At 41.3% G+C, this 27,016-nt stretch overlaps 1 protein-coding gene across 2 annotated transcripts; it reads right to left on the reverse strand.

The window, feature by feature from the left end:
- Window positions 1-4,842: 4,842 nt before the first annotated feature.
- exosc1 (exosome component 1) lies at window positions 4,843-19,532 on the reverse strand. Of its 2 annotated transcripts, XM_022250465.2 has the most exons (6): window positions 19,491-19,532; window positions 17,625-17,740; window positions 16,670-16,744; window positions 14,863-15,036; window positions 13,841-13,922; window positions 4,843-11,543 (listed from the first exon to the last, which is right to left on the reverse strand). In XM_022250465.2, the coding sequence occupies exons 1-6, from the start codon at window positions 19,516-19,518 to the stop codon at window positions 11,425-11,427; spliced, it is 594 nt and encodes a 197-aa protein (XP_022106157.1). In that variant the 5' UTR covers window positions 19,519-19,532; the 3' UTR covers window positions 4,843-11,424. The 2 variants fall into 2 exon arrangements, with proteins under 2 accessions (XP_022106157.1, XP_022106158.1); XM_022250466.2 differs by lacking the exon at window positions 16,670-16,744.
- Window positions 19,533-27,016: the final 7,484 nt, after the last annotated feature.

Below are 27,016 nucleotides of genomic sequence, written 5' to 3' on the forward strand. Positions count from 1 at the left end.
AAAAGAGAACTTGAGCACACAGAGGGTCTTCCGGGTCGCCAGATGTCTTCAGTTTTAGGAGATATACTCGACAGAAGGGTTTTACAATAGGAGTAAATGTTTACATGCAATACACTGGAAGTCCTGAGTGAAGTCTGTGCGGATTACATCAAGGACTTTCCTTGAAAGCATGTCTTTTAGATGATGCACTAAATCCATGGAAATTGCAACCGAGAAATTGACTGCACTGGATCTCAAATCGACCCATTTCACGATTAAACACGTCCATATGCAAATAATGGCCATGCAAATAATTTCGTCTGTTTGTAGGAGTCGATATATCTGTAAAAAAATGGCTGTTTTTCGGGATTTCCATCATTATTCGAATCTTTTGAACAGGCTAGCAAGAGGTGTTGAAATGCACGTGTACTATCGTTTTCTTAGTTGCTTCACATTATACAAACAATAATGTTTCAAATTCGTACAATGGTAAGAATAAGTTCATGAGGTGACGGATGAAATGTTCCATTCCACTTGGCGTCGCCTCGTAAAACTATTTCCTCTGTCATCGAATACAATTATGCTCGTGAAACATTCATTATTTATTTTATACAATACCTGCATTAAATCCTATATTCTGTTCGGAGAGAAAAAACCGTCCTTGCGTATTACGTCCGCTATTTCGTGACACGATTTCGTGACTGAAGCACCGTCCAATGATAGTTTCGTGTACAGTTAGACTGCTGCCCATCCATATACGAATTTGCTTTTTCTTACTGTAAATGAAATATATGAAATAAGAGCAGGAACCAGGCCAGTGAAAGGAAGTTCTATTCAATTACATGTGATCAACGATCCACCAACGGGATGATGGGGATTAAGGCTCCCCAAAATAAGTTTCCAGTTTCTGGTGAGGAGTTGGATCCAAAAGTGGTGCCGCTACACGGCTTTCTTTTTTTTACACTCACTTTTTTTCGGGAAATAATGTACGTATTATGCGCGTTGTCCATTGCGACTGCATGCGAAAGTAACGCCGGCTGCTACCAACACTAAAATAGACTGGGGCCCGAACTTAATTATTTAACTTTGTACATGTACACTGGACTTGAGACCACCTCGTTTGTCTGGTTCCTAGATGTAATGTAAAATATAGAAATGACATCACCTGACAAAGAGTGCCCGACTAAATGTACGGGTAACTCAGGGGCTCCTTTACTGTACATAATTATTACTCAACCGTTCTCCGTCAAAAACGCGTAAACATTACGCAGTAGCAGGATTCCAGTCTATCAACCAAGTTTGGCAGCTTTTGGACATCGTTTTATTCCAAATAAGAAAACTTTTTTTATTTTGCCGACGCGCAGATCTACGGCCGACGCGCGCGCTGCTGACGAGAAACCGGAGACTTTTTTTTTTATTTAGGCCTAATGCAGGTATTGTATAGAAAATAACACAGACATTTTGTGCCTTGTGGCAGGAGATTTAGATCATTAATAACGAGTTTCATATTTTAAGTAAAAATAATCAATAATGGTGTACTTTTTGAATGAATTTGTGAAAATAGTGAACTGGCAATCACGTATACAATAAATGACTTTTTATCTGCGAAAGTTCAAGGTCCGTAATATCCACGGGCTTTTATCTGACAATGGCCTTCCATTAAGAACCGTTGCAAGTACTTCACCATGCAACCTTGGAACGTCTTCAGAAGGTGAACAATAGATGGGTAAACAAGCAAGATAGGTATATAAGTGGCTAGCGTTTGAGGGCAATGGCCTGAGTGACTGGAAGCAAAGGCTACGCGCGCGCAGCGCCTACTTCATGCATATCGACACCGAGAAGTCTAAATGGGACCAGACGAACGTGAACATCTCAACCTTAATGGACGGCCTCATCAATCGGCTCTGACGATGCACTTTTTAGACGGTGCACGATAACGGTCTGCGGTGAGAACTTGTTTGCATGACTGCATAATTTCTTTGTCGTGTCGTATTTCCAATATTACATGTAATGCTCCTTTTGCTGTAACAGTCAAAAATTCCTTCCACTTATTTGCTACAGTACACAGATAAAGTAGGGGTCATTATTTTGACTGATAGATCAACTTAATCAAGAACATAATCATAACGATTCACGCTCTTGTACATCCCGTTTAATGGATCTGTTCAAACGCTTAAACTGACAATAACGAGATGGAAAACAAAATGGGACATGAGCATTTCGGGGATTGTACTGCGCATGTGCGTGAAGGGCATGCATTAGGTGCGCACACAACAAGGGCGTGTCTGCAATCCGCATCGAGCAGAAGCATCCACCTCAAAGGTCCAAAACAGCCAAGGTTTGTCAGGAATGCTCATTTTGTTGATAGCGATGCGACCGTAACGCGTGTATTTCATAGTCGTTTATAAACCAGCGAAGTGCAGTTCCTATCAAAGGAGCCTGCGTTGCTAGGAAAATCGCGCCCGCTCTTGGTCTATCTTGGCAGTGGCGTAACTACGGGGAGGTACGTTCCCCCCAGCGAATGCCCATGCCCACTGGTGCCCCCCCCCAATTTGAAATCCATGAACAACCTCTGCCGCAGCTCATTGTCTTTTGGTGCTCCCTTGAAAAAAATGCGTGCACCCCTGGGTGCCCCCCGGACGCCACTGCATCAGGGCTCATAGAAAGGTGCCTAAACACCCCGCAACACTAAAAAATAGTCTTACTACGTCCTCAAAAAATCGGGAGAGCGTGGCTAATCGTGGTGAGATCGTGTACATCGTAGTAAGAACTCAGTGGGAACTGACAGCAACGTGGTATTGGCTTCATGGACGGGGAAGTCGTGCCAAAAATTTGAGCATGCTTAAAATTTACATAGCAGAGTTGAAGTGGCTTCACATCGTAATGACAGCGTATTACAACGTGGTATGCATACACGTAGTCTTGGTGTATCAGCATCGCAGTCTTTTGGGTACAAGCGCAGCTCCATCGGAAAGAATTCTATGCGGTTCCCACCGAACTGATGAAGTCTTCAGCCAATATATTACAGGAATTGCTCGGAAGCTTGCTACAAGTGTACCGCACACGTTACACACGCAGCAACGTATTACTATCGTATCGTGATCTTTTAGGTCGTAGTACAATCATAGCGAAGTTTATTACATCGTTGAACGATCCGACTCCATCTTGGCAGAGTCGGGACTCAGGCTCAGTTTAATCGTGCCGAGGACGAAATGCGAACTTCATACACACTATCTTGAAATAACAATTTGTCGCCCAATTTCTTAGTTTACGTATACCACGGTCTTCCTGTTCGTCGTCAGAGTGTGATCGGGCATTAGACAAACGATGGACGGCCGACCTTCACCACTTACCTGATCAATCGCGCATTCCCTATGAAAATACCCAACGTGACGTCAAGGGGAATGAAACTATTTGTTCAGCAGACGTCACGATGGATTTCGGACCTAAACTATGTCTGCATTTCCATATTCCACTAAGATATCTCTAGCTCCGAGATGTGTATAGAAAGTCCCTGTGCGTCTTTCAATCGCAGCAGACAGCCGATTGATACCTGCCCCCAGGCTAAGCACAAGGTCTCCCATGCGGGGACACGAGGATGAAGGGCCGCTAAGAAAAAGGAGCATGTCGACGACTGGATGGCAGGATGAGACAAAGTAATGAGGTGGATAAAGGGTTATTTTCAAGAGACGGACCGTATACGATTGCATGGTTCTGACAGGTGAAACCAAGGCCTGGGGATGAGGTGAGAAGAGGAAATACCAACGTGGGTCTGACTTGGCCAAAAGTTTCTTGTTCATCTTATACCCCCAATCATGTTAGATTCAAGCAGAAAGTATCCGTTGATAGGGTTCTGGGAGCAAACCGTGTCGTACATGTATTATCGGTTCCGAACCCCTCCCGAGGGGGTGGATGGGATGGGTAGAAGTGTGTCAAATGCTTTCATGCCAGAGGGTGGGATCAAAGTTTGATGGAAGTCACACAGTTAGCCTAATAAGCGTTTCTGGAATTGATGGAAAATGTGTGCCCGGCCTGAAAACGACAAATTTTCTGAAATAGTTGTGAAATAATTATCAGCTGGGATGCACACGGATCCCAAAGTTGGAATACATGTACATTAAGATAGGGGCCTGAAGTGTGTGCATTGCTTTTCATCTTTCCTACAGGTGATACCAAATCTCTTGCAGAAAACCGCAGAGGATGGAGCTGCCCAACGTTCCACTTGGAATAGGAGGACCCAAGTCTAAGTCTAAGAAAGTAACTTAGTACATTACAAAATACTGGAGAAAATGCAAATCTCCTGAATTCGGACAGAGGTTGTTACATGACGTTCCCAAGCGCATGCATAGGTCTCCGTCACATACCGTAGTGAAGTTAACTCCTGCTGTGCGAGATCCTTTAGAATTCGCCGACAGGTTTGGGACGAATCGGCAGGCTCGAGGAAGGCACATATTGGCCACGGTAGCTTATCGCGCGCACTCGGGACATTTTGAAGCACAAAGAATGTGCCGACTGTGTGCCCAGTAAGCTGGCGCATTTAGGAGGATTCGGGTAGATTCATTAGAAATGAGACAGACCTTTCAAGTAGCTTTGCACTAGATTTCAGAACAGAAACATATGGCACTTGGCGCTATTGTTGTGAAACATTCGTCACATTTTTTTAATACACCAGCTAGGTGAAATTGCCTATTCATTTGTTAGATTACGTAATAAGCCTTTACATTTTGGTCACGTTGCTGTGCTCGACCGCGCCCACCTAGTACGAATCATTTCTGTATTGAGGGATTTCACATTAGCGCCATCTGCGCATATCTGTTATTTTGTTTTAATGGCGCTTTCAGCAACTCAGGCTATTTGCGCCAATAACTGTACGTTTATTCATACACTTTATTAATCAGCATCACATTACGGAGTTAGGAAGAAGGTCCAATTTTAGAGGCAGGAGGAAACCGGAGTACCCGGAGAAAACCTGCAAGAGCGAGTATGGACTGGTAACCAAAGGCACTTAAAGCCTGGGTCAAGCCGAGACTCGAACCCAGGCCTCATTGGTGCAAAGCGAGGAAAGAACCGCTACGCTAACACGCGCTCCCCCTACGCATATCTGGATCTCTGTGTTGAACTTCCTCGCGCGCGCCCGCGGAGTCCACACAGTACATGGGGTATCCGGTTCGCAAGTGTGATGCCACTTCAGTTTAAACCACGCCCACTGCAAAAGATCGATACACGACCATCGCAAGTAAGATAGTTCGCGGTCAATTGTCGTTATTTTTCTTTGGATTTTACGTGTCGAGTCATCCTGAAAGACTCTTCCACAAAATTTTCAGCCTGAAAAGTCTGAATTTAACATACTTTTATGTATTTTGTGTCCTTACTTTCAATCGTCTGATCGTATTAAGAATTGAAGCTGACACAAATAGCCTCGTTTTCAAACGTGGAAGTGCGCAGATCGACGCTAAAAGCGTCGCATTGGGATCCCTCTATTATGTTCTTCAAAATGTGAGTTCTGGAATAATAAATTATTTAGACCTGAGTGCAGTTCTCGTCAAATTTCCTTTTTGGTGTTTCTTTCTCATGATCCCGGAACCTACATGTGAATGACACAAAAAATGGTGGAGGATCCGGGTCTCACTCTCGCAAGCATGGACCAGGGCATTGTCGACGGACAACAAAGAATGACCCGCTACCTTTTGCCTTATTACGTAAGTAAAAATTGTAAATAAGTGACGCCGACAATAAATAATGTATGATTTTCATGGCTGGCAATGGACTGTATGATTTACTTTTTGTATATATTTTTGTATTATGATATGGTATTTTGATATGACTGAAGGAGATTTGGATAAGAAAAAAAGTGACGACCAAGTATGATTTGTCAACCGTTAAATAAAATACACAGGCTCCGCAGAGGAAGATTTAGATTCTTTCGCAGACAACTTTAAAGAAATTGCTGTGTTACGAGATTATACAGATTCCACGAAAGTTTTAGCTTTCCAGACACCAATAAATGGTCACGCAAGAGTATTGTTGGAATCTATTCCAACATGGAGCTATTAAACACAAGGAAGTCAGCACATACAGAGATCAAAAGGGTCAATGATGGCCATCGCCAGCACTGCACGTGTTGCAAGGACAAAACAAATTACGCGCCTCTTGCGGGCTATAAGGAATGCTCGGAGGTGCATTTGCAAAAGATCGTGGGTACCGCGCATGCGTGTCCGTAACACTTCACATGTTCAACATAGCCGCCTTGCGACGGAAACCCTCGTTTTGATAATTAATTTCGATAACTGTAGTGGTTGTTCTGATATTCCAATGACAATGAAAGTCTGGTTACGCCTTTAAATCCCCAATACGTCTCTTTTAACAATAAACAGAATTTCTAACTAAAACAAATTCTCAAAAAAATACGCACAAGAAAACTGAGAGAATGTAGCTGGTCCAGAGGAAAATAAACACAGAAAAACATGGGAAGATTTGTTGTCCTTTCTGTCATTGTCCACAGCTGTCTCGGCATGAAACCTCACCACGTTGTTAAATGCATTCCTGCAGCATGTTTCCACCTTCTTTTAACTGTAGGAACCACTAAGATTGCGACTAATGATATAAATGTCGTAGTTCATATTTTGGGTATTTGTTCTCTACCGCCAGAAACGCAAAATGTCATAACTGACTTTAAAAACGTCCGACCTTTGCCAAATAACCACCGTTGATATGTAATTTTCGAGCGCATCTGCAGAGATCACTCGCTGACTCATGAGGACTACTGAAGAGAACTGCGCATCTTCTTCGTGCATCTTTTCCTTCATTTATTTACTGCAGTATGCCGCAGCGAAACATGGCGAGTCTGCGGGTTACCAGCTACTTGGCGGTGGCGATCACTGTGTACAAAGAATGTCTAGGGTCTTCAACACTGGAGCTGGTAACCGCGCTTTGTCTATGGAGCCGACAGGAGCAGCTAATCGGATTACAGTCCGTAGGGACTTCGTTTCAACTCCTTGTGTTTGATAGCTCCATGATGCCAACAAGTGAGAAAGATACTATTGGGAAAATTCACTGTATGTTGAAAAACCATTCTGAAGGCGATTCATGGCGTTGGGGTGGGGAATCAAAACTGCTAGCACGTAAACCACTTGTCACAAAATCCCTCCACGATTATGCATGTGACATAATGCATTTGTGAAAGCAGATTAAGAAGACAGAGTCAGAACAATTGTCATTGTTCGTACGTGGCTTAATACCATTGTCTTTTCTAAAGAATCAAAAACATTCCGTGAGGCATTCAATACAGCTCGCTTAGCTGTTTCAATACAACAAACGGCAAAAGAACCCGAATCAAGCAATGTGTACACTGTCAATTCTAGGACGCTGGAATCAAAATTAGATGTTCTTGCTAGCATTGTTAAAAGATTCGACGGCTAAGGTAAAAAATCTTCAACTTGGTGCAAGTTGCAGAAACACTACAGCTGAATATGCCAATCAGACAAATACATTACAGCCATTCAGTTTGTTTAACGTTCGACACCAACAGATAATCCAGTTGGGCTTTATGGTAGAGAAGCGCGGTTACCGCTGGACGTCGCATTCCTACCCTGTTGTAATTATCAGGAGAAGTCATTAACCCTAGCACTCCTCAGTCCTCCAACAGGTGAAGGATTGAGGAGGGTTAGGGTTAAGGGACCACGTACATGATTTAGTTTCGAAGTTACAGGTATTTCTAGAAGTCTCAAAACATCATACTGAAGAAAATCAAGCAATAGTAACGAAAAGACAGTACCATGCTTCTGCAACAGAGGTAGACTATCAGATAGGTGATCTAGTATGGATTTCCATTCCAAACTTCCAAAAGGTCTTGTCAACGGATTAATGAAGTCACAGTCAGGACCGTATCTCCTGGTTCGAAGAACAGGCTCTGTTAATTTTCGGGTGAAAAACTTGGAGAAGAACAAAATGTTTACTTCACCAATTCATATAAATTGTATAAAGTTTGCCTGTGACAGATTTGTACGCCCAAATAATGAAAGTGTCCCCACTGCTGCACTGATCGTGAGCAGCATTTTCATGCCTATGACAGATTTGTATACGCCCAAATAATGAAAGTGTCCCTACTGATCGTGCGCAACATTTTCCAGTAAAAGATTGGGTACAGGAGGACTGCCCTGAAGATTTGTTTGTACCATTGAAAGCTAAACATGAGTGTGAGACACAAACCGAAATTGTTCCGGGTATAACCCATGATAATTCAGAGCGTACTGAATTTAAAGTAGAAAACATTCTCAAAGGGAGATTTAAAATAAACAACTTCAGTATCTGATTAAATGGCAAAATGTCCAAGTAAATACATGTACACATGTATAACTCGTGGGAACTGGCACAAACTCTGAATGCCGCATGCCTTGATTATCCTGTTCGCAGTATTGGTAAAAAGAAACGTGAAGAGTTTGAATCAAAAGTCCAGTGTATTATTGTGTATAACCAAACATTGGTATATATATTGAAAATGGAAGTATGTTGTGAAGATAATTACAAGCAAATATTTTTTAAATTCATGCAGTATGTTGCCGGCGTCACTAAGAAGTATTATAAAATAAAATAGAGGTCTGAATAATAAGTATTATAATTTTAAGTAATTAATTGACCAGCTCTGATTTCAAGCCAGCATCTGGAGGAAACAAGGTCGGTTGAAAGACTGAGACAAGGAGTGATGTGTAAGCCGCCTTGGGAGTTATGGCTAGACTCTACCTCCAGACGAATCTTTGCGCACGGATTCTGCTGCGTAAACTACAGAGTGACGTCAAACTGGACAAAATCAATGAAATTTATTTTAAATTAGTTTTTTTGTAACGTCTTTATCAATTGGCAGGCGCCAATGTTATTAAGTGGGTCGTAGGTTGTAAAACATTCTTCACGTTTGTTGAATACACCAGCTAGGTGGAATTAGATGGAATTAGATTACGTAATAATGCCTTTATATTTCGGAACCGTCAACGGCGCCCACCTAATACGATTTATTTCTGTATCATGTACTTCAAAATGTGAGTTCTGGAGTTAATAAATTATTTAGCCCCGAGTACAGTTCTCGTCAAATTTCTTCTTTGGTGTTGTTTTCTCGTGATCTTGGAACCTTGGTGTGAATGACACAACAAAATCACACGCAGAAATCGACGTCGCTGGCCAAAATACACGTAGTCATAGAAGGCATCAACCATTCTAGTAGGCCTACATTTTACTTTTAAGACACAGATTCAAAACAAAACAAAAACCACCTTGCATTCATGAACAACGCATATCCGGGAAAACCATTTGAAAAAGCTAAAACACTTTCCTGACCAGAAACAAGCTGACCACACCACGTGGAGCTCATCTTTAGGAAATCGTCTACAAATGACTCCGATTACCACCGAGACGGACTGTGTAATCAACACAAAACAGAAAACCTATTACAGGGGTGGGTCCAGGATTTTTTTTTGAGTGTCAGGAAATTTTCGTTCGTAGGAGGGTAGTACATTGTCGCCTTTGGTACAGCCATTTATTCCTTTTATTTGTCCATAACCGCACTCACAAAATAAGACCCCACCATGTGGTTTATGCTTTCAAGGGGGTCTTCCAACCTATGCACGTAGACGCCTCCCCCCGGAGTGGAGTGAGGTCAGACCCTCTTCGGGATCCGCGTCTGTATTACTAGCCAAGAACAATGCTTCTTCTATGATCAAATTTCCAACAATCTTCATTGTTTTATTTCAAGCTAAGGATGCGGTTTTCTTTTATACAAAAATATTTGAACTGTTCAAAACTCTGCTAAGAAGTTAGAACCATTGGTTATAATAAGTAATGACACCGTTTGAAAATAGAAACAATGTCAATTATACTGAGACAAATACAGCTACAAAAATCAACCTGCGGTTGCAACATGCATAAACAACCTGCGCAAATTCTGGCTGAAATTGATAAAAAAAATCGGCATGCAACTATGGTGTGTTAAAACGTTGACCCGAACACAATTATAATGGCGCTACGAGTTAACCTTTCTCCGAGTACCAACCCTGCGCCTTGGGAAAAGGGAACGTATATTCACGTGGAGATGTTATGCATGGCCAAATCACAGACCTGAAGAGAATTAGTCACATTGATCGAAACTCCCATTTTCGCCTCCGACTTAATTTCATTTGAGGACAGTTCTCCAGGGAAAATATGATTGGATAATTGACAGAAAGCTAAAATCTGCCCCACACGAAATATCCACATCGACATGACAAACAAAACGCATCCAATAACAATATATTATCACTATTCTGGCTTGTTTTTTACCTTGGAAACCCACCCACAAATCAATCTAGAGGTACTTTTTGTCATAAACAGTGACTGCAAAATATTAGTTTGAGTTTGATTCTCTTACTGGAGAAGATCGCATAGGCGTACCCCATGGCACTCATTACCGAATCCCTCTTCCAAATGACTATAAAACGCTTTGTTTTAAAGAGCCAATCGTGGCTCTATGGATCAATGTACAGGTGCCCAAGAACGAAGCAAAGACTGGGCACATTGCACCAACTGCGAACCAGCTATTTCAAGCACTCATACCGTAATTATCAAAAAGCCATGTACTAAAATGAGGATGAGTTTGGGGCTCTTCCCCTGTGGACTTTATTCATGAGATGGCCATTTTGGGTCTTGCTCCACGAATCCACACTATTTATTCAACACTGCAAATTGGGAAGAAGGCTGACTGTTTTGCTATAATTGCAAATAAAACTTCACTTCGAAGCATTTTTTTGTTCGGACAATAAAGACGACATGAACTGTTATCCATCATTGGGAATTACCCGTCAAAACACAAGGATGCCAATCAATCATTACCCTTCTCAAACACATATTATGTGTTTACAAACTTTTACAGGGCAGGTTCGGATCGGGAGGGGGAAGTCAACTGGCACCCTGATCATTGCTAGTATTATTTATTTTTTTAGCAGCCTCGGTCTAAAGGTTGCAAGCCCCCCCCCCCAAGAAGCATAAACCCTGTAGGTGTCCTATTCGCCTATTCAAAGAATAAATGGGCTTCAACAATGGCAACATGTACGGTAACCCCCAACCCCCCTTGCAAAAAAAATGTGAAATCCCCTCCCCCCTAGCAAAAAATCCTAGAACCTATTCGGTTAAAGATGGCTGACTCGTGATGAGTATTGACTAACCAACCTGAGTACGTAAACCGGGTACTGTGTACAATCTGATTTCGTCAGGTTGGTACCCTCAGAACTGTCTTGGAGACAACCATGAATGTGATTCAATGAAACAAGCTTAGTGGAGCTAGAGGCCTTACCCAATACTGGATGCTAAGTACCCAATGAACCCAGTGCCCCAGACTGGGTGCTACATGTCAGTCCCAACTGACTTACTCGGGCATTAGCGTTGCACTATGTATCTTCACAGGGACTAAGTACTGACTGGGTGCTATGTACCGGTTGGCTGGATCAGGTACTGCGGTTGTACTCTGGCTACCTTCCGGAACTCCTTACAGTGGGTCTTGGGGCACACCATCTCAGACCAACTGATGGGAACCATATTGACACCTGAATGATAATGTGACAAACGGTAAAGAGACAAAGCGTTGGGGGCTTATAGCAAGGAATGAAATTCTAACATGGGAAACAGACCTTATGTAAAAACAGTCACCCTAATGCCAAATGGTACTTCAAATACCTAGAACACTAGACTGTATGTAGAATGTGCACAGATCCTGAGATGTTTTGTCTACACATGTAAATAGAAATTTGTGTGTTGGAAATGAGCTACAGAAAAGAGAATTTAACCCACTAACATTTCCAAACATTTAAACAAAGATAACAAAAACTCTGAGAATACTACTTAACAAAGCACACACATTACCAGACTACATCAATCGCAATCTACAACCACCTCACACAAAGCTTTAACTAAGTCTCCAAACAAAAATTTAACAGTTGATGAAGCAACCGTTTTCTTTTGTCGCCAACAAAATGGTTATTTGCAGACTCAATTACAAGAAAGTGAAGGTTTTTGATGATTTTTTTCGATCATAGAACGTCAAAATAAATTCCTGTCCGCCCACTCTGCCAATTGTTGAGAAGTGACTCCGGAAACTGTTCATTCGTCCTAGACCGGACTGCCTGCAACACTGTAACACCTGCCGACCGCAGCAGCTGTTCACATAACTGCCCAGCGATCCGCGGTCCGGTAATTTTAATGACTTCAGCCTGTCAACTCGGTGTATTAACGTTTAACAGCCGATCAGCCTGGAATTTGCCATGGTCTTTTCCCCCATTTTGCTTAGGGTGACCAGCTACATATAAAGATCAATTTATCTCTTTTCTGCTTCCATGCTATGTGACAACCACAATATAATTTATAATTCTTATGGAAGTTGCCGTATCGCTGAATTTCTTTCATAGCTGACAACCGAAGTACAAACAAACTTTTTCTACTGAGTTACTAATTTGCAAATGATAAAACACTGTCCATGTACATGTACGTATTTAAGAGCACCTTTTCGTCTACTAAAAATTCATCATAATACTAGATATTAGGAATTTGTTTTTTAAAGTAACAGTAAAATCCCTCTTTGTAGGCACTTTTCCACTGTAAGTAATACTTGACTTGTAAGGTCTCAAAATCAATATGTTTCCTTAGCTACAATTTGAAAACTCGTCGTGTGCCAGGAAAAAGATCGTAGGGGGAAAAATGGGTCAAAAGGTCAAATTTAGGTTTTTTTTGGAAATTGCCAGAGCATTGAAATATCTTTCTTTCGGTATACATGTGTTTTCAAGGGGCTACGTCATTCTGACATAATTAACAGAATGAAAAGTACAAGAGGTGGTTTTTCATTACTTTTGTCCGGAATAAGGACGTTGCTATGTATACTAATGTAACAAAATGTGCGCTAGCGTCCCACTAAAGTGAAGACGTAGTCAAAGTCTATTCCCGGCAAAACGTTGTTAGGATTTTAATATGCTGCTTTAGTGCACATTTTAGGCAGGAGGAGTCCCCTGCAAATGGTCGTTGGCATTAAATGTAAATTACTGTTAAAAATCATGGCTTTTTATCAATAAAAAATATTAAATCTTATTTTTAACATCAACAAAACCTCATCCCTCTAAAATTCAGACTTGTGTGATATATTAATCATACAAATAGGAGCCCAAAAATTTTGAAATCGATTATCTTAAAAATGTCAAAAATTAACATTTGCGTGCCTGGACTGCTAACGTCTTTCTCCTATGCAGGCGATGGAATAATGTTTAACATAATAATTACATCTTCTGTGGTCACTTGGCTCTATTGGGACATGGACTTCTCTATTTAAATGTCACATGCCCTACCTGTTTCAAACTTTAATTAAAGTATGGACAATTTGTGATATTACCTGTGATTACACTCATGTTGATGCCCTCTATCAGTGTCTGAGGGTTACTGCATGTACATTAGAGACAGTAGGGTGGCCATATTGAACTTTTTGCTACATGTATGTCACAAACATAAACTACATTGTTAATGTCACTTGATACAACTGTGATTGATGTGATTGCATGTTTTTCTGGTATTCAATTTCTTGGTTACCTTTTAGACATAGTTTCAATGAACGGTTCTTTGAAGGTGCCATGGGACAACGTTGAGACTTTTTCTTGATTTGACCTCGACAAATTAAAGAAACAAATGGCACGCTCTGCAAGAAAGACATGTAACTGTTGAAGACCTCTAAAAGACAATTCAGATCACATAAATGTGGAGAGTGTGTACCTTTGCTACGTTTGCAATAATTAGAAAGTCAAAGTGTCAAGTGGAAAACATCAAGTGGTCTTCGCCTCCTAAGCAAACCTCTAATTCAAATTACCTGCTTCGCTCTGTGCTAGGACCACCCCTAGCTCGTTCTCTGCGGTGGATAAAAGGTACCACTGGGCATCTCCCAAAGACAGCTGCATGAAGTGTGTGTTAAGAACTTGTCTCTACCGAATAAAGGTCTGGTCAGACTGTCAAGTTGCTACGGCAACTGTTTCTATATCTTTGCTCAGGAGAGGCCTAATTTGGTGATGAATCAGAGATGCTACTACTAGTCAGGTTCTTGTGAAAAGCCAGACTACAAGACCTGAAAAGCATACATACCTAGTACCTACATACATGTACATACCTAGTACCTACATACATACCTCGTTGAGGGCTGAAATTAGTCCATTATTTTGAATGAAAAAGGCTAAAATCAGGCTTTTGCCTGAAAACTGATATCTTTGCAAACTCTGTTTCTTCAGCCCAAGAGTCACTGGCTCACAGCATATGTGCTTACCAGCAAATCAGAGTTGTCACGTGGCCAATGACCGGTCAATCCTAAATTAAAGCACATGTCGGGTCACAAGTGTGGACACCAGTCGAATCACAAGTAACAGAGGCTGACAATAACATAAGATAACAGTGCCAAGGAAACAGAATAAATCCATTTAAAAAGGTAATGCTATTGCTGGTCATTTGCAGTGGCCCCCGCCAATGGTGGTAAGCATTGTGATAACTATCGATTGGAGCAACTGTTCCACGACAGTCGCTTTGTACAACAACAAGTACAGTTATTTCCACCATTAAGAGGGGCCATTGGAAATGTCAAGTGAAATGTCGCTGGATTGCTATAAAAACTGCTGACGTGAAAGCATCCATGCTGGTGTTGTTACGCGTGTCTCCGCACAAATTATGACCAAAATTGGAATCTCGTGACTTTCTTGTAATGGGAAATGAATTGAAACCCTTCAAGAAAATAAACAGGGCATACCAATTATAGGCCTCTTACGGGTGAAAACAAACATAGTCGTAAGGAAAATGTTAAGCCGTACAGCCCTCCTCAATTATTGTCCTTTGGGCAAAAAAGGATACAATTCTGGCGAGAACCACGTCACCAGGCCGAAAGGATTTATAGACCTCAACTTTGTCTTTCTCTGTGGCTCTGATGTCTTCTCTTCTTATCATTCCTCGAAAACTCTGGGTGAGGGGTGTGCCTTCCACACTCAGGATGGCACAACGACAAAATCGAGGATTGACATTGAGAACCTGAACACAAAATAACATGACAGATCTCCATGCAAGACCTCCTAAAAACTGTAGCGGTCCATTTTTGTACACCCTGAGATGTCATTTACATTACACAGAATCTTATCAGATTTGACATGATTGAGTGATGGTATAGATTAGAGAGTAAATGATCTCAAACAGTTTGTGAGGATTAACTGCTTTCAAACTAAAGAGGGCAGCATTTTGTTCACTATGAAGAAATTAAAGGGCAAGAAAAAGTTGTCTATTGACAAAAGAGGGCAGTGTTGACAATGAATGGAATCGACAGTTAGGTCGAATTCGGGCGGCCTGTTCTTGACATGGGTTTCTTGTTCTTGCGCTCGAATGGCGGGAACACGACTCAAGAACACTGTTCTCGGAACAGGATCACACACCACCTGCTCGTCAGGGTTTTACAGGAACACACAGGAAAAACTCGTGAGATTTAGATTTTTGAACAGCTGCAAAAAGTAGAGAGATGGCTCACAAAGTAATAGACAATGGGAAGTTTTGCAAAATTAACATTAATTATTTTCCGTAACACAGAAATGAATGTTCCTGTTTATATAGAAAAGAATTCAGCCCATCCAAACATTAACTCTCAAATAACGTAGGCTACATGGATGACGCCATGTTGCATGTTGCTTGTCACTAACTACCAGCGATAACCGGTTGTTTGTTCTCGGCGTTCGAGCGGCCGACTCACGAACAACAAATCAAGCTGTTCCTGAACATACAGGAACAAGCCACCCGAACTTGGCCTTTAATTTGAAGCAATCTAAAGAAATATGCCTGGTACAGAAAAGCAAACAATAGAGGCAGGTCATGGATCCTTTACATTTTGGACACTGATTCAACACGTAGCAGGCACCTGTCTATGGGATACAGAGACTGACCACAGTGAGAGGAATACACGTAAATCAAATGACTGATTAAGTTGAGAAGTGGAAAAGGTAGTTTTCTCCTCCATGTTTGTATTTAAAAAATTGTAGAGGTGGAGCCGACTCCCAAAGGATTCCATCGATGCCCTTAACCACCACAAATTTAAAGAGTTAATTTCAAGTTTAAGGTACTCTCCAAGGCCTCCAAGAGGAGCATTCAAGAGGACAACTACCAAGTACAGTGTACCAAGGTAGCCAATTTTCTTTTACCCGAGACAAAGGCTGAATTTTCTGGGCTGTCTTGCCTCAGTGTCTAAAGGAAAAAGGCTTTCACCCATCTAACAAGTTTTGAAACTGGCATTATTTGGGTACATAACCTGTGAGAGACAAATGAAAAGGTGCACACTTTCAAATTGAAAATAAAAGGAGACACTTTAACATAACAGACCATGCGGGGAAAGTGGAAGATGACATGAGCAAGATACTACTTTATTATTGAACTTGGGCCATTTTCCAATACTCAACTTCATCTCCATCTCAGGCTTTGTCCCCAAACCGATCCCCGATTGTGGGCCTGAAGCGTTTAAATTACATTGGATTACTGTAATTTTTGGCTCTCTTGCATCTTATTTGATGTTCTGTGGCACTATTAGACCAATTGCTGGCTTACAGCTTCAAAGTCAGCTATTAAAAAACTGTTGAAGCCTGAGACGGAGCCGAAGTTGAGTGTTGGAAAACGGCCTTGGCATCACCTTCACTGTGACAACTGAGCCAACCTCCGGGACGACAGTTTGCTGGTCTTCAAGTAAAACTTGTAATTCGGGCAACTACAAAGAGGATAACGGGAGGTATTTTTCTTAATTATAGGGACCACTCGTGAGTGGTATAATGGTTATTAACGGGTCAAAAACATTGTGAAGACATCCAAAAGTGAACATTTTTGGTGAAGACATTAGAAAGTGAACTTCTGTTTAAAAAATTTCAAATTAGATATTTTTTCTGCAGCACAGTCCCCGGTTGGGAACACCCACACAGAATTTGTAGTATCATACATGGCATCCTCACTAATCAAAATATATTATATTGGTCAAACTTTATCCCAAATTCCATGAAACTGATATCAGATAATGCAGTACTACAATGATGGCAATTGTGATAATGGCAATGATGACGGTATGCTGACAACTGTGACAGCAGGAATGATAACCAGACAACAAAGACAGTAATCAAAACAAAATGACGAGGCTGTTGTTTACCATTTAGTGACATATCATTTAAGCATGGTAGTGCCAAACAAAGGATTAAATTCTGACACATTTTCAAACAAATTGGTGATTTCCATCTCTTTTCATTTAAGCTTTCTTTTTCTGTACCGCCTCCCTTCATTTTGTTTCTTTTGCCTTATTATTTTCCCATTTATTCTGGGGTGGGGCGGGGGGAAGAAGGAAAAGCCCTCCTTGGCCTTGAGATGCTCATGCCAGAGCTGTTTGTAGAGAGAGAGCCGTGACATGAATGTCTCAATTGTTGGAACCAAAATGGTGGATTATACGTCAGTGCACATGGAACATTACTACACAATAGCTGCATGTTGTACTGCAGTAATGAACAGCCATGTTGGTTCCCAAGTCTGAAGTTGGCACTACTCTCTCAATATACAGCTCTGGCCCATGCACTCAAGTAATGAAAAAAACACCAACATTTACTCACTTCTTCACCATGCTTGGACTCGTGACGGAAGCCAGCGAGACTTGAGTAGATGTAACCCTGCCTGGTGTAAGTCCCCTTCCCTGCCTGATAATCTTCAGTACTGCCAAGTCGTTGACCTTCATATCAAGCACAAAAACAGTGAGTGGGAATATGGCAAGTTTTTAGTACAAGTCCTGTTTCAAGGAGCAGAGGAAAAAATATTGCTTGGGAAGTTTTGTATTTATAAGATGAATCTGCTGGAATTCTGTTCTGTGTTTGCTTTACAAATATGAATGCTGGACATTGATGGAGATCTCATACATGTACATGTACTAGGCCTAAGCTATGACACCGTCAGAGTGCAACGAACTTGAAAAAGTACATTTGGCTGAAATTAGCACATTTGATGGTTACGCTTACCACAAGTTGCCCAGAAAATGTCTCTTTTTTTCTAATTATCAAAGGTAAATTATATTTACCCCTTTATTTAGATGATTTGCCTTATGAATGTTTGTTCCACTGACCTGATGAGTGACATATTCAGTAATATTCATATGGCCCGACAAAATGCCTGAAAAGGGTGAACTACCATCATGACCATTTGGATAGAGTATGAATGGCAAATCTCCCTATATCACCAACCTATGGCACTGGATATTTCCAGCTAATGTGCCTAACCGTATAATCGCCAGGTCCCTTATGTTGCCACTTACATGTACTGTGCAAACCAATCAGACTTGACAATACATGTAGGTGGTGAAATTAGGGACCTCACAACTATCACATACGTTAGTGCCTAACAGACCAGTGAGTGGAGGCGACAATACGGTCACACACGTTAGTGCCTAACGGACAAATGAGCGGAAGCTGGAAGGGCAAGGGAAGCCATTCCTCCTTGGGCCTCATCTATGAAATCTGAGCACTGTAATATGTTCAAATACAAACACAATTTTAACATGTCATAGGCCCACATGTACGTCTAGACTAGACTGGAGTTAGGTATATGAAATAGTGGCTCATAGAGGGTGCCCTATTTGGTCATTTTCAGTGCGTCGCATCTTTGAATCAGTCTGACAATGATGCTTTCAGATTATCACCCATTGCTAGAGTATGGTGAGGATATGTGAAACTAGACTTTTATCGATAACTAGTGATTGCTGTAGAAACCAACAGCACTCTTGTTTTTGAAAGATGTTTTGAAACTGGTTGGATTATCGTCTAAAAATTGTGCCTGTGGATTTTATCGAGAGTTTACCTGAAGAAAGGATAGGCCTAGCATAAGAATAAAATGCTATAATTCATAAGCTACATTTTATTATCAATCTACACTCGTGGAATTTTTTGTTGAAAATCATCGAATCGCACAAACTTTTGTACACTCCGCCAAAAAGTGATTGCCGCCATTGTAAAGCACAAATTGCATGGTACGTGTCATGAAGCAACTTTTAGTGGAATTTTGTCGCACAGTGTGCTTTCAATATAGACAACATCAGTTGGAAATCGTATCCAAAACTGCATTTTAAAGAGCACCTCTGAGGAAAACATGTTTTTTTGTGTGATTTAATCTGTTCAAATAAATATGTAAGTATCCAGATCGAATGCAGTGTCATTAATTTTCAAAAATTTCAGAGCTCAACTAGGCTAGTAGTAGGCCTAGGCCTAAAGGGCCTACAGTACAGTACATGATGTACTAGTATTGTATTACTAACACTAACTGACACCAAATCCAAAACTCTGGTTGGAGCTTTTCTGCCAACACTTCTATCTTAGCATGTCTTCCCATAGTCAGTGAAGTCATTATAACATGTATCAACAACTGGTCATTCTAATTTCCGTCAACACACTGTCATAAAATCCTTAGCAACAAATAACAAGCGCGTGTCTTACCTGGAATACATATCGAGGAGGCCGCCATCTTTTGATTGCACGGCCTCTTGATGGCGCTCTTGCTGAATCGCTGAAAAAATCACATTGCTCAAGTCTGAATGTAGCTGCCTGCCTTAGACTCTTTGCAAAATGACCTACAAGTTGGGGTTTTTGGTGAAAGAAATACCCTGAGTTGAAAGCCACAAACCCTAAATTCGTGATTTATAGAAATGTCTCTATGATCCCTTTCTATGATAGCACCTCTTATAAGTCATTTCACGTAAATACCAGATAAAATCTTTTTTTTTTCATACTTTGATGAAAGGACTTGGGATGCAAGGAAACAAAATGCACAAATATTTCACAAATCCACTTATATCACTTTAAAGTATCATCGTTCCCTCTGCTTGAGACAAAGAATATAGTCTTAAGTGTCACCCTTAGGTTCTTATTACAGCTTGCATTAAAGTATGTTTTTAGAACTTACCAAATTGCCCCTCAAAACGTCAACTTGCCAGGGATCTCCGAATATTTTCCTTTTGGCTGTGATGAGGGCCAACATTTGGTCTATTCATGTGTGGTGAGAAAATCTTGGGCAATTTTATCCTGCTCTGAAAGTATTGCCTCAAATATGGTCATTTTTCACAAAACAGGTAATTACATTTTTGGGGTTTTTCCTCAGTTTGAATCAATAATACAAAATGAAATTCAAAGGCACGCTTTTGTGATTCTGGCACTGTTTTTATGTCTGTTGAGTAATGGATACGTAATAAAATCTAGTATCTCACCGAGCCCTAGCCCATGATTTGCCCTATTGACGTCTTGGGTTATTGTTACCACGTGACTTTGCACTGGTACATGTACATAAATGACTCCTATTGGAGGAGCAGGGTTTACGACTCACCCCCGACAGTAGCCTTCCCACAGTCTCTTTGTCGCCTGCCTGCGCTGCCACCCAATGACACAATCCACCAGCAAAGAAGAAACCAAATTGTTCGCACAAATCTCTTGGAAACGTTTTATAGTGGTCAAAAAAACATCTTGGGCTTAGCCCTAAACCCTTAGATGTTTCACTGGAAGAAACCTTTCTGTCAGCAAATTCCACATTGAGGCAAAATATCATTGGAGTTGCAGCGGTGGAAATAGACAATCAGAGTGGAAATATTTGATGATGGTTTCCGGTGATCATTCTCTCAAATAAACCAAGTTGTGAATAGTCAGATATGAATAAAAATTAGAGGTTTTACATGTATGCCTGTTGTATCAGAACAAAGGGCTTTTCTGCATTTTCCTATTTAAGAAAAAGCGTATTTGTTCATTTTATATTCATGTATACATGTATGTCAATTTCACACCTTTTCTCTTTAAAACATACCCCAGAGCTAACACATCAGTAAAGAAAAAAACCCAGCTTACTTCCGAAAAGTTATAGGAATCAATTTTGAAATCTAAAAGGAGAATCTTGCAACTTCTTTAGGAATGGAATGGCCCAGAATCAAGCCCTGCAACCCAGCATCCTAACCACTAGACCACAAACTAAACAAATCTCGTCACTAAAACTACACCATATTGATTAGATTGTTGAAGAAGTGTAAGCATTGACAGCCTCTTTTAATTTTGCTCCATAAGCTGATATCTTGCATTTTTATTGCAAATCTTATGTATTAACGATCATGGCAAAACATATTCATTATTTTGAAGCTGAGACTGTAATTTCCCTGATCTGATGAGTTCACAGATATTGAATGGACTGGACAATCCATTCCTTCTGTACCTTCGTGATGTGCATTTCTTTTGCAACAATACCAGGGTCACTTTTTTTGCCCAAATAGAGCTTCAACTCTGTTTCTGAAGCTCCATCACAGAAAATTTGAAGAGGCCCATCACAACCGGGGGCGGGGACATGTGAGACATTACACAGAAAAAGTGGGAAACAACAAAGTGAAAGTACCCAACATGATGCTATGCCTATATCAGAGTTGTTTCCATTTCACGAAGAAGGCAGCATCAATTCTAGAAGACGCTGAGTTACTTGAATCACCATCTGTTATAAAGTAATGACATAAGATTGTTTGAGAAGCACACACTTCATGACAAGTTGCAGGTTGGGACAGGAGTTACCCGATGTACGGAAGCAAATGTAATCCCAGACAAAGAACAAGCCCTGCCTGCAGATTGGGCTATACAGAAACGTCAACAGTCAAAATATTTCAACGAAAAACAAAGGGGTTTCCTAGATGAAATGTTCAACCTTGGTGAAGTGGTCAAAATGTGACCCTGCTGTTGTGGCAGGACAGTACACATCAATAAAGACAAACAAAGAAACAGATCTCACGTTATTTTAGCCAAATTGAATCAACAATAGACAATTCTGGTGTCAGTGATCGACAGTGCGAACTTCAAACAGGCCTTAATCAAACAGATGATCAATAAAAGTTAACAAGCTCCAGCTCCAGATGTTTTAGTGCATTCGGTTCTGACTCCATGCCCGCTCAGTTGGGCTGTACGCTCGCAGCAAATTTTACCTGCACTGGGTGCACAGTAGCCGACGTGCTACGGTAACCGTACTGGCGTAACACGGGGGGGGGGCCTTAAGAGTTTGTCTTCCCACACCCCCCACAGATTTTAGTATTAAATACCATTATCTACACAAGTGCATTTGTTTTAATCCCCGATATTTTATAAAAGTGCCCTTTTCAAATAATCGCCCTTTTTACCTCAAATACTTTGTTACAAGTGTCCTTTGCCTAAAATAGTTGTCCTTTCCCTAAAACTTCCACTTTTCACGAACGACCGAAATGTTTGTACAAGGCCCCTAAATAATGTCACATGATTAGGCCGATGTGCATTAAAAGTCAGAAATTGCCGTTGATCTCTATAGGGCCTGAAAGTAAAAGGTCACGCCGCAAGCTTCAGGAACCCTCGCGCAGCCCGCCTGGCGTTTCCATGGGACTACCCTATCACGTTGTATAAATTTTGGAAGAATAACCTTTGATTGAAACCACCCCAAGAAACACAATGTTGGAATTGTATTTTTATTTTTCAAGTTGTGTTGTCGAAAAGTCCAGGCATTATCGCTTCTTTTGTCCATGAGCATTTGCTTTTCACTCATGTACTTACGTGAAAATGAGAATGCCAGGTAATAATGCTTAACGTTGTGAAGATTCACCTACCTACAGTCGGTGGGTTAGAACTAGCCCAATGAAGTTCTTGCCTACACAGGTTTGACAAGACTTCAGAATTTTTCGAGAATGCAGACTATTCCTTGAAGATTATTTCGCTTCTTTCTTCAACGAATTATGGTAAATTGATGAAGCTAGTTTGGTCATGGTCTTTTTTGTGGTCTAAGTTTTTCTCTATTGGTGATTTATTGTTGTGTAAGTACATAGCAATAAGCAAGCAATCAACCCTTTGTAAGAAACATTTTAATTGAGTAAATTCTGGGTTCACAATCTGAACAGGAAAATGCGCACTGAATCATGTCTGCCCTCGATGACATCACAGCAACAGCGCCCCCAGTTGTCCAGGAGAGCATAAATAATTTTAATTGTTTAAAAAGTGCTATTAACGGGAATGTCAATGAGTATTCACACATTAATAGAGTAGTGTTATGTGGCAGAAAAATCATGTCTGAGAAAAATTCATAGCAACTACACTTTAATATGCTAGTAAAAGAACTTTTTCAGGAGTACTTTTTTTTAATTAAAGAAGTACATAGACGAAAAGAAGTGCGAATTCTAAATTTGTTCCTAGTGTACGGCTACGAATGCGTGTCCCTAGGTGTCGACCTTCAGGCTCTTGTACTAAGGAGGATAGTAGGTGGCGATCGCTGCTCACACGCTGGTTGTCACATTAGGTGTGAACCCAACGGACGACATTGTGGCTCATCCCTCCCAAGTCGTCTGCAGATATATACGTTGTATATTGTATTTGAATTTCACCGTGTTCACGGTACGACCACTCTGGATACTTGTAACCATGGAAATTTGGGGAAGTGGATGAACAGTGCTCTGTAATTAGTCTCTTCATACGATGAAAAAATTCGCAGGGCCAAGTTGACGTGATCCACTAAATTTGTCCATTTTCTTATTTTATAAAATTCTACGTTTTCATATTATAGTCCTCATTTTAAATCTTTGAAGTGGTTTTGAATTTCGGAACCAGTGGCAACATCCAAAGTTCGTAATTTATTTATTTCATTCATTATTTTTAATTTTCAAAAAGCAATGCTAATGGTTGCATAAAAGCCGTACTTCGTGCTACATTATGACGTGTGCGGCGTTCTCTTGCTTTGTTTGCCTCACACGTGTACACCTGCGGCTTTTGGGCAGAACAACATGATGCACTTGCGGCATCGCTCAATGCCAGGCGACCTTCTTATGGTGATCTGAAGTCAAAAAATAGCCTCGTGACGTGCCATCGCCTCGACGCCATGATGCGACGCTGCGACTTCTCTGTCGCTCTCCTACCGTCCCTTCGTGCCGTCGACCTGTTGCTTCGTGCTGTCGACCCGTTTTGTCGTGTTATTCAGTTGTCGCGTCGTACCACCTTGTCGACCTGTCGCGTTGTGCCTTCGCATCGTGCTATCGCTGTTGCCATTTCGTGATCACATCTTGTAGGCCCTATACACGCACATCAATTTTTTTCCAGGACTTGTGACATACACCCTCTATTGGCCTTGATAATCACCTGTCATTTCTTAGAAACAGTAAGGAACGGCGGCATTATACGACGGACGACGACACGACACAACAGCACAACACGACGCTACAACTGCACGACGCGACGCCACGACGGCACCACGCAATGCATTAAACAAGCATAAAAGTAGTGAGAAAGGGGGCTACGTCACGACGTGATGACACGACGCAACGGAGCTGTCGCAGCGTCGCGTCCCGGAGTTGGGACGTCGGCACGGCGGCAACGTAATTTTGTCGTCGATCCGGTTCATAAGTGTGACGTCACTTCAGTTTAAACCACGCCCACTGCACATACACTGCATATAGAATTACGTGCATTGATCGCCGCTATTTTATTTTACATGGAACCACGGAACCGAAAGTTAACGTGCAATTTCAGCGATCGTCCAGTGGGGTCCGCAAATCGTGGTGCGCACGAGCTCATTAATATTTTGTGATCCCTCGGGGTTTTTACAAAAAGATATGCCAAAATCAGGAGGGATCATAGAAATATTTCTATAAATCCCGAATTTGGGACAGGTAGTTTCCAGTTCGGAGTAGGTCTTTCATAAAAAGACCCAAATTGCGCATAGTTTTACTACTATTTCGGGGGTGGAAAAGCAATAAAATGTTTGATGTGGCTAACCTTCGTTAAATTGAAACAAATAGTGATCTTTTTTGCCATGGTCTTGAATTTCCAGTGAAAAAACGGATGCCAACCTCGTCACGACGGTCAACAGGGGGCGCTATTTCGGTCTGATTTTGCACTGTTTTCTACGGCCACGTATTTGGTGTAGTGCAACCTTACTTTGGTTGGACAGTCGATGTTAGTTCCCGGCAGTCTGTCCAACCTCAAATCATGTTAAATTTGTAGATTTTGCCGTCTAAATGTTCGTGCTTATTGGTAATTATACCTCCCATTATAGGTAATCATACCTCCCAACTAAGACATGACCCTCTACTCTATCCCGCATTTGTAAATACCTAAGACAGTCTCCCTATGAAACAAACGTGCAACTTGATCGCTGAGAAGTGTTTTATTTTTAGCTCTATGGATAATGCATAATGCCAGCTGCGTAAATCACGCTCTGGCACCTCGATACAAGACATTCTGATTGGACAAGAGTCTGTGAGCGCGCGGCTCGCTACGCGCGCGCCTATTGGGCAATTTGCACAGGTAATATTCCAGAAAATGGACAGAGGTGTTCACGAAAAGGAAGGTAAAATTCAAGAATAAAATAGCTGGAAATTCATCATATATTGACTTCTTTTGATTCTCTGACTAAAAAGGTATTGATGAATGTCAGTCTCATAAACTAACGTTTAGGACCGGCTCAGGAGACTGAACGTTGATAATTAGTCGCGTCTTTTCTCCTGAGCCGGTCTTTAAAGCAAATATTTATTCCCCTAGTAAACCCCAAGGTTCACGTATTTTTCAAAGGGAAATTATTAATTGCGCATGTCCCCTAAAGGGGTCATTTGCATGCGTTATGAGGGCCTTGGGAATTTGTGCCAGGCAAACAGCTGCTTCATTTCATGAAATTTACGTCTTGATTTCACTTTTTGGAAGTAAAAATGCCTACCCAAAATATTTTCACGGTAAGAAAAGGCCTTTTCCTAAACGTGTTTTGTGAAAATAAAATTGAGAAATAGTACCAGAGTGGTCACAATTAGTAATTTTTGTGAACTGCTATTTTCGAAAGCGGTAGTTTGTTTACGTTTTGATGCGAAATTTGAAGGTCCCAAAAAAGAATTCGAAGTTTTCCTGAAGTTTTCAAAAGTGGGCTATGGTGAAGAGAGGAGTGAAGGTTTTAGATTTGTTGACCTTTTTTGCTAGATTTTGTTCTCTTCCCGACTGGATGCGTTTGCATATCGACCTAACTCAGCACCGATTCCGTTCATTCCGCATAATCTTGCGCTGCAGTACGGCCTTGCAAGCAGAAGAATTCAGTGACTCGAGAACGAAAGACGAACTCAAAAGTACAGTATGTTAGCATGACAGTTATTATTGAAACTCTCCACTCTTCCGAAGCGCACAAATGACAAGAGTGCGGCCCGCTGATCAGAGAGAGCATAGGCTACTCCCTGTCATGCGAGAATATGGGTACCCCTGACTCGGGAGTAATACTCGCATCTTCACTCGTGTTAACAGGAGTAACCGCCCGAACGCACCCCAATTAAGCCATTTTTTCGGACCTCAGAGCTGGGGAGGGGAGGAGATTCCACTGCAGAGGCGTAAATTTGCACCAGAAAGGGGGGGGGGTAATTTGTGTGGGGATGGCTTGCCAGTAATGGAAATTTGAAAAGCGGGGGAAGAGTGCTGGAACCATTTAGCACGGGGGGAGGGCGATGTTCATGATATATAGATGAATATCTGTAATATACAGAATCTTATGGGGATATATACCATCATCCCTCGAGATTTACCCCATTAATGTTCCGCTGACTGGATGTTCATGGCAGCAAGTAACCTGTTATGGTTTGTGTGTGTCAGCTATTTGTAAAAGGGATTAGCCCATCCCAGCATCCTGTCAGGGGGAGGGGCGGATGCGAGAGAACACAGCACGGATTCATTTCAATAAAAATAGACCTATTACAGGTCGGACATAACGCGATTGGTCAGAACAGCATAGGACAGGGCTTGGACGTGTCGGTCTGTGTGGTTCGTATAAGCATGGGGTGGGCCTTAATGGATCGGTCGCTGTGGTTCGTAGAAGTGACATTGTTCCAACTCCTACACTCCTGCTATGTAAAACGCGTAACCTCCTATTAACGCACAGAGCCATAGGGACAGTATCTTCACAGTGCTGCAATGCTATAAGATACCAATTGATACATTCGACATAACACTTAAAATATTCACAAATA

Source organism: Acanthaster planci, linkage group LG08 (genome assembly GCF_054643075.1).
Source record: "Acanthaster planci isolate LZ-2023a linkage group LG08, COTS_SCS, whole genome shotgun sequence".
Taxonomy (NCBI): Eukaryota; Metazoa; Echinodermata; class Asteroidea; order Valvatida; family Acanthasteridae; genus Acanthaster; species Acanthaster planci.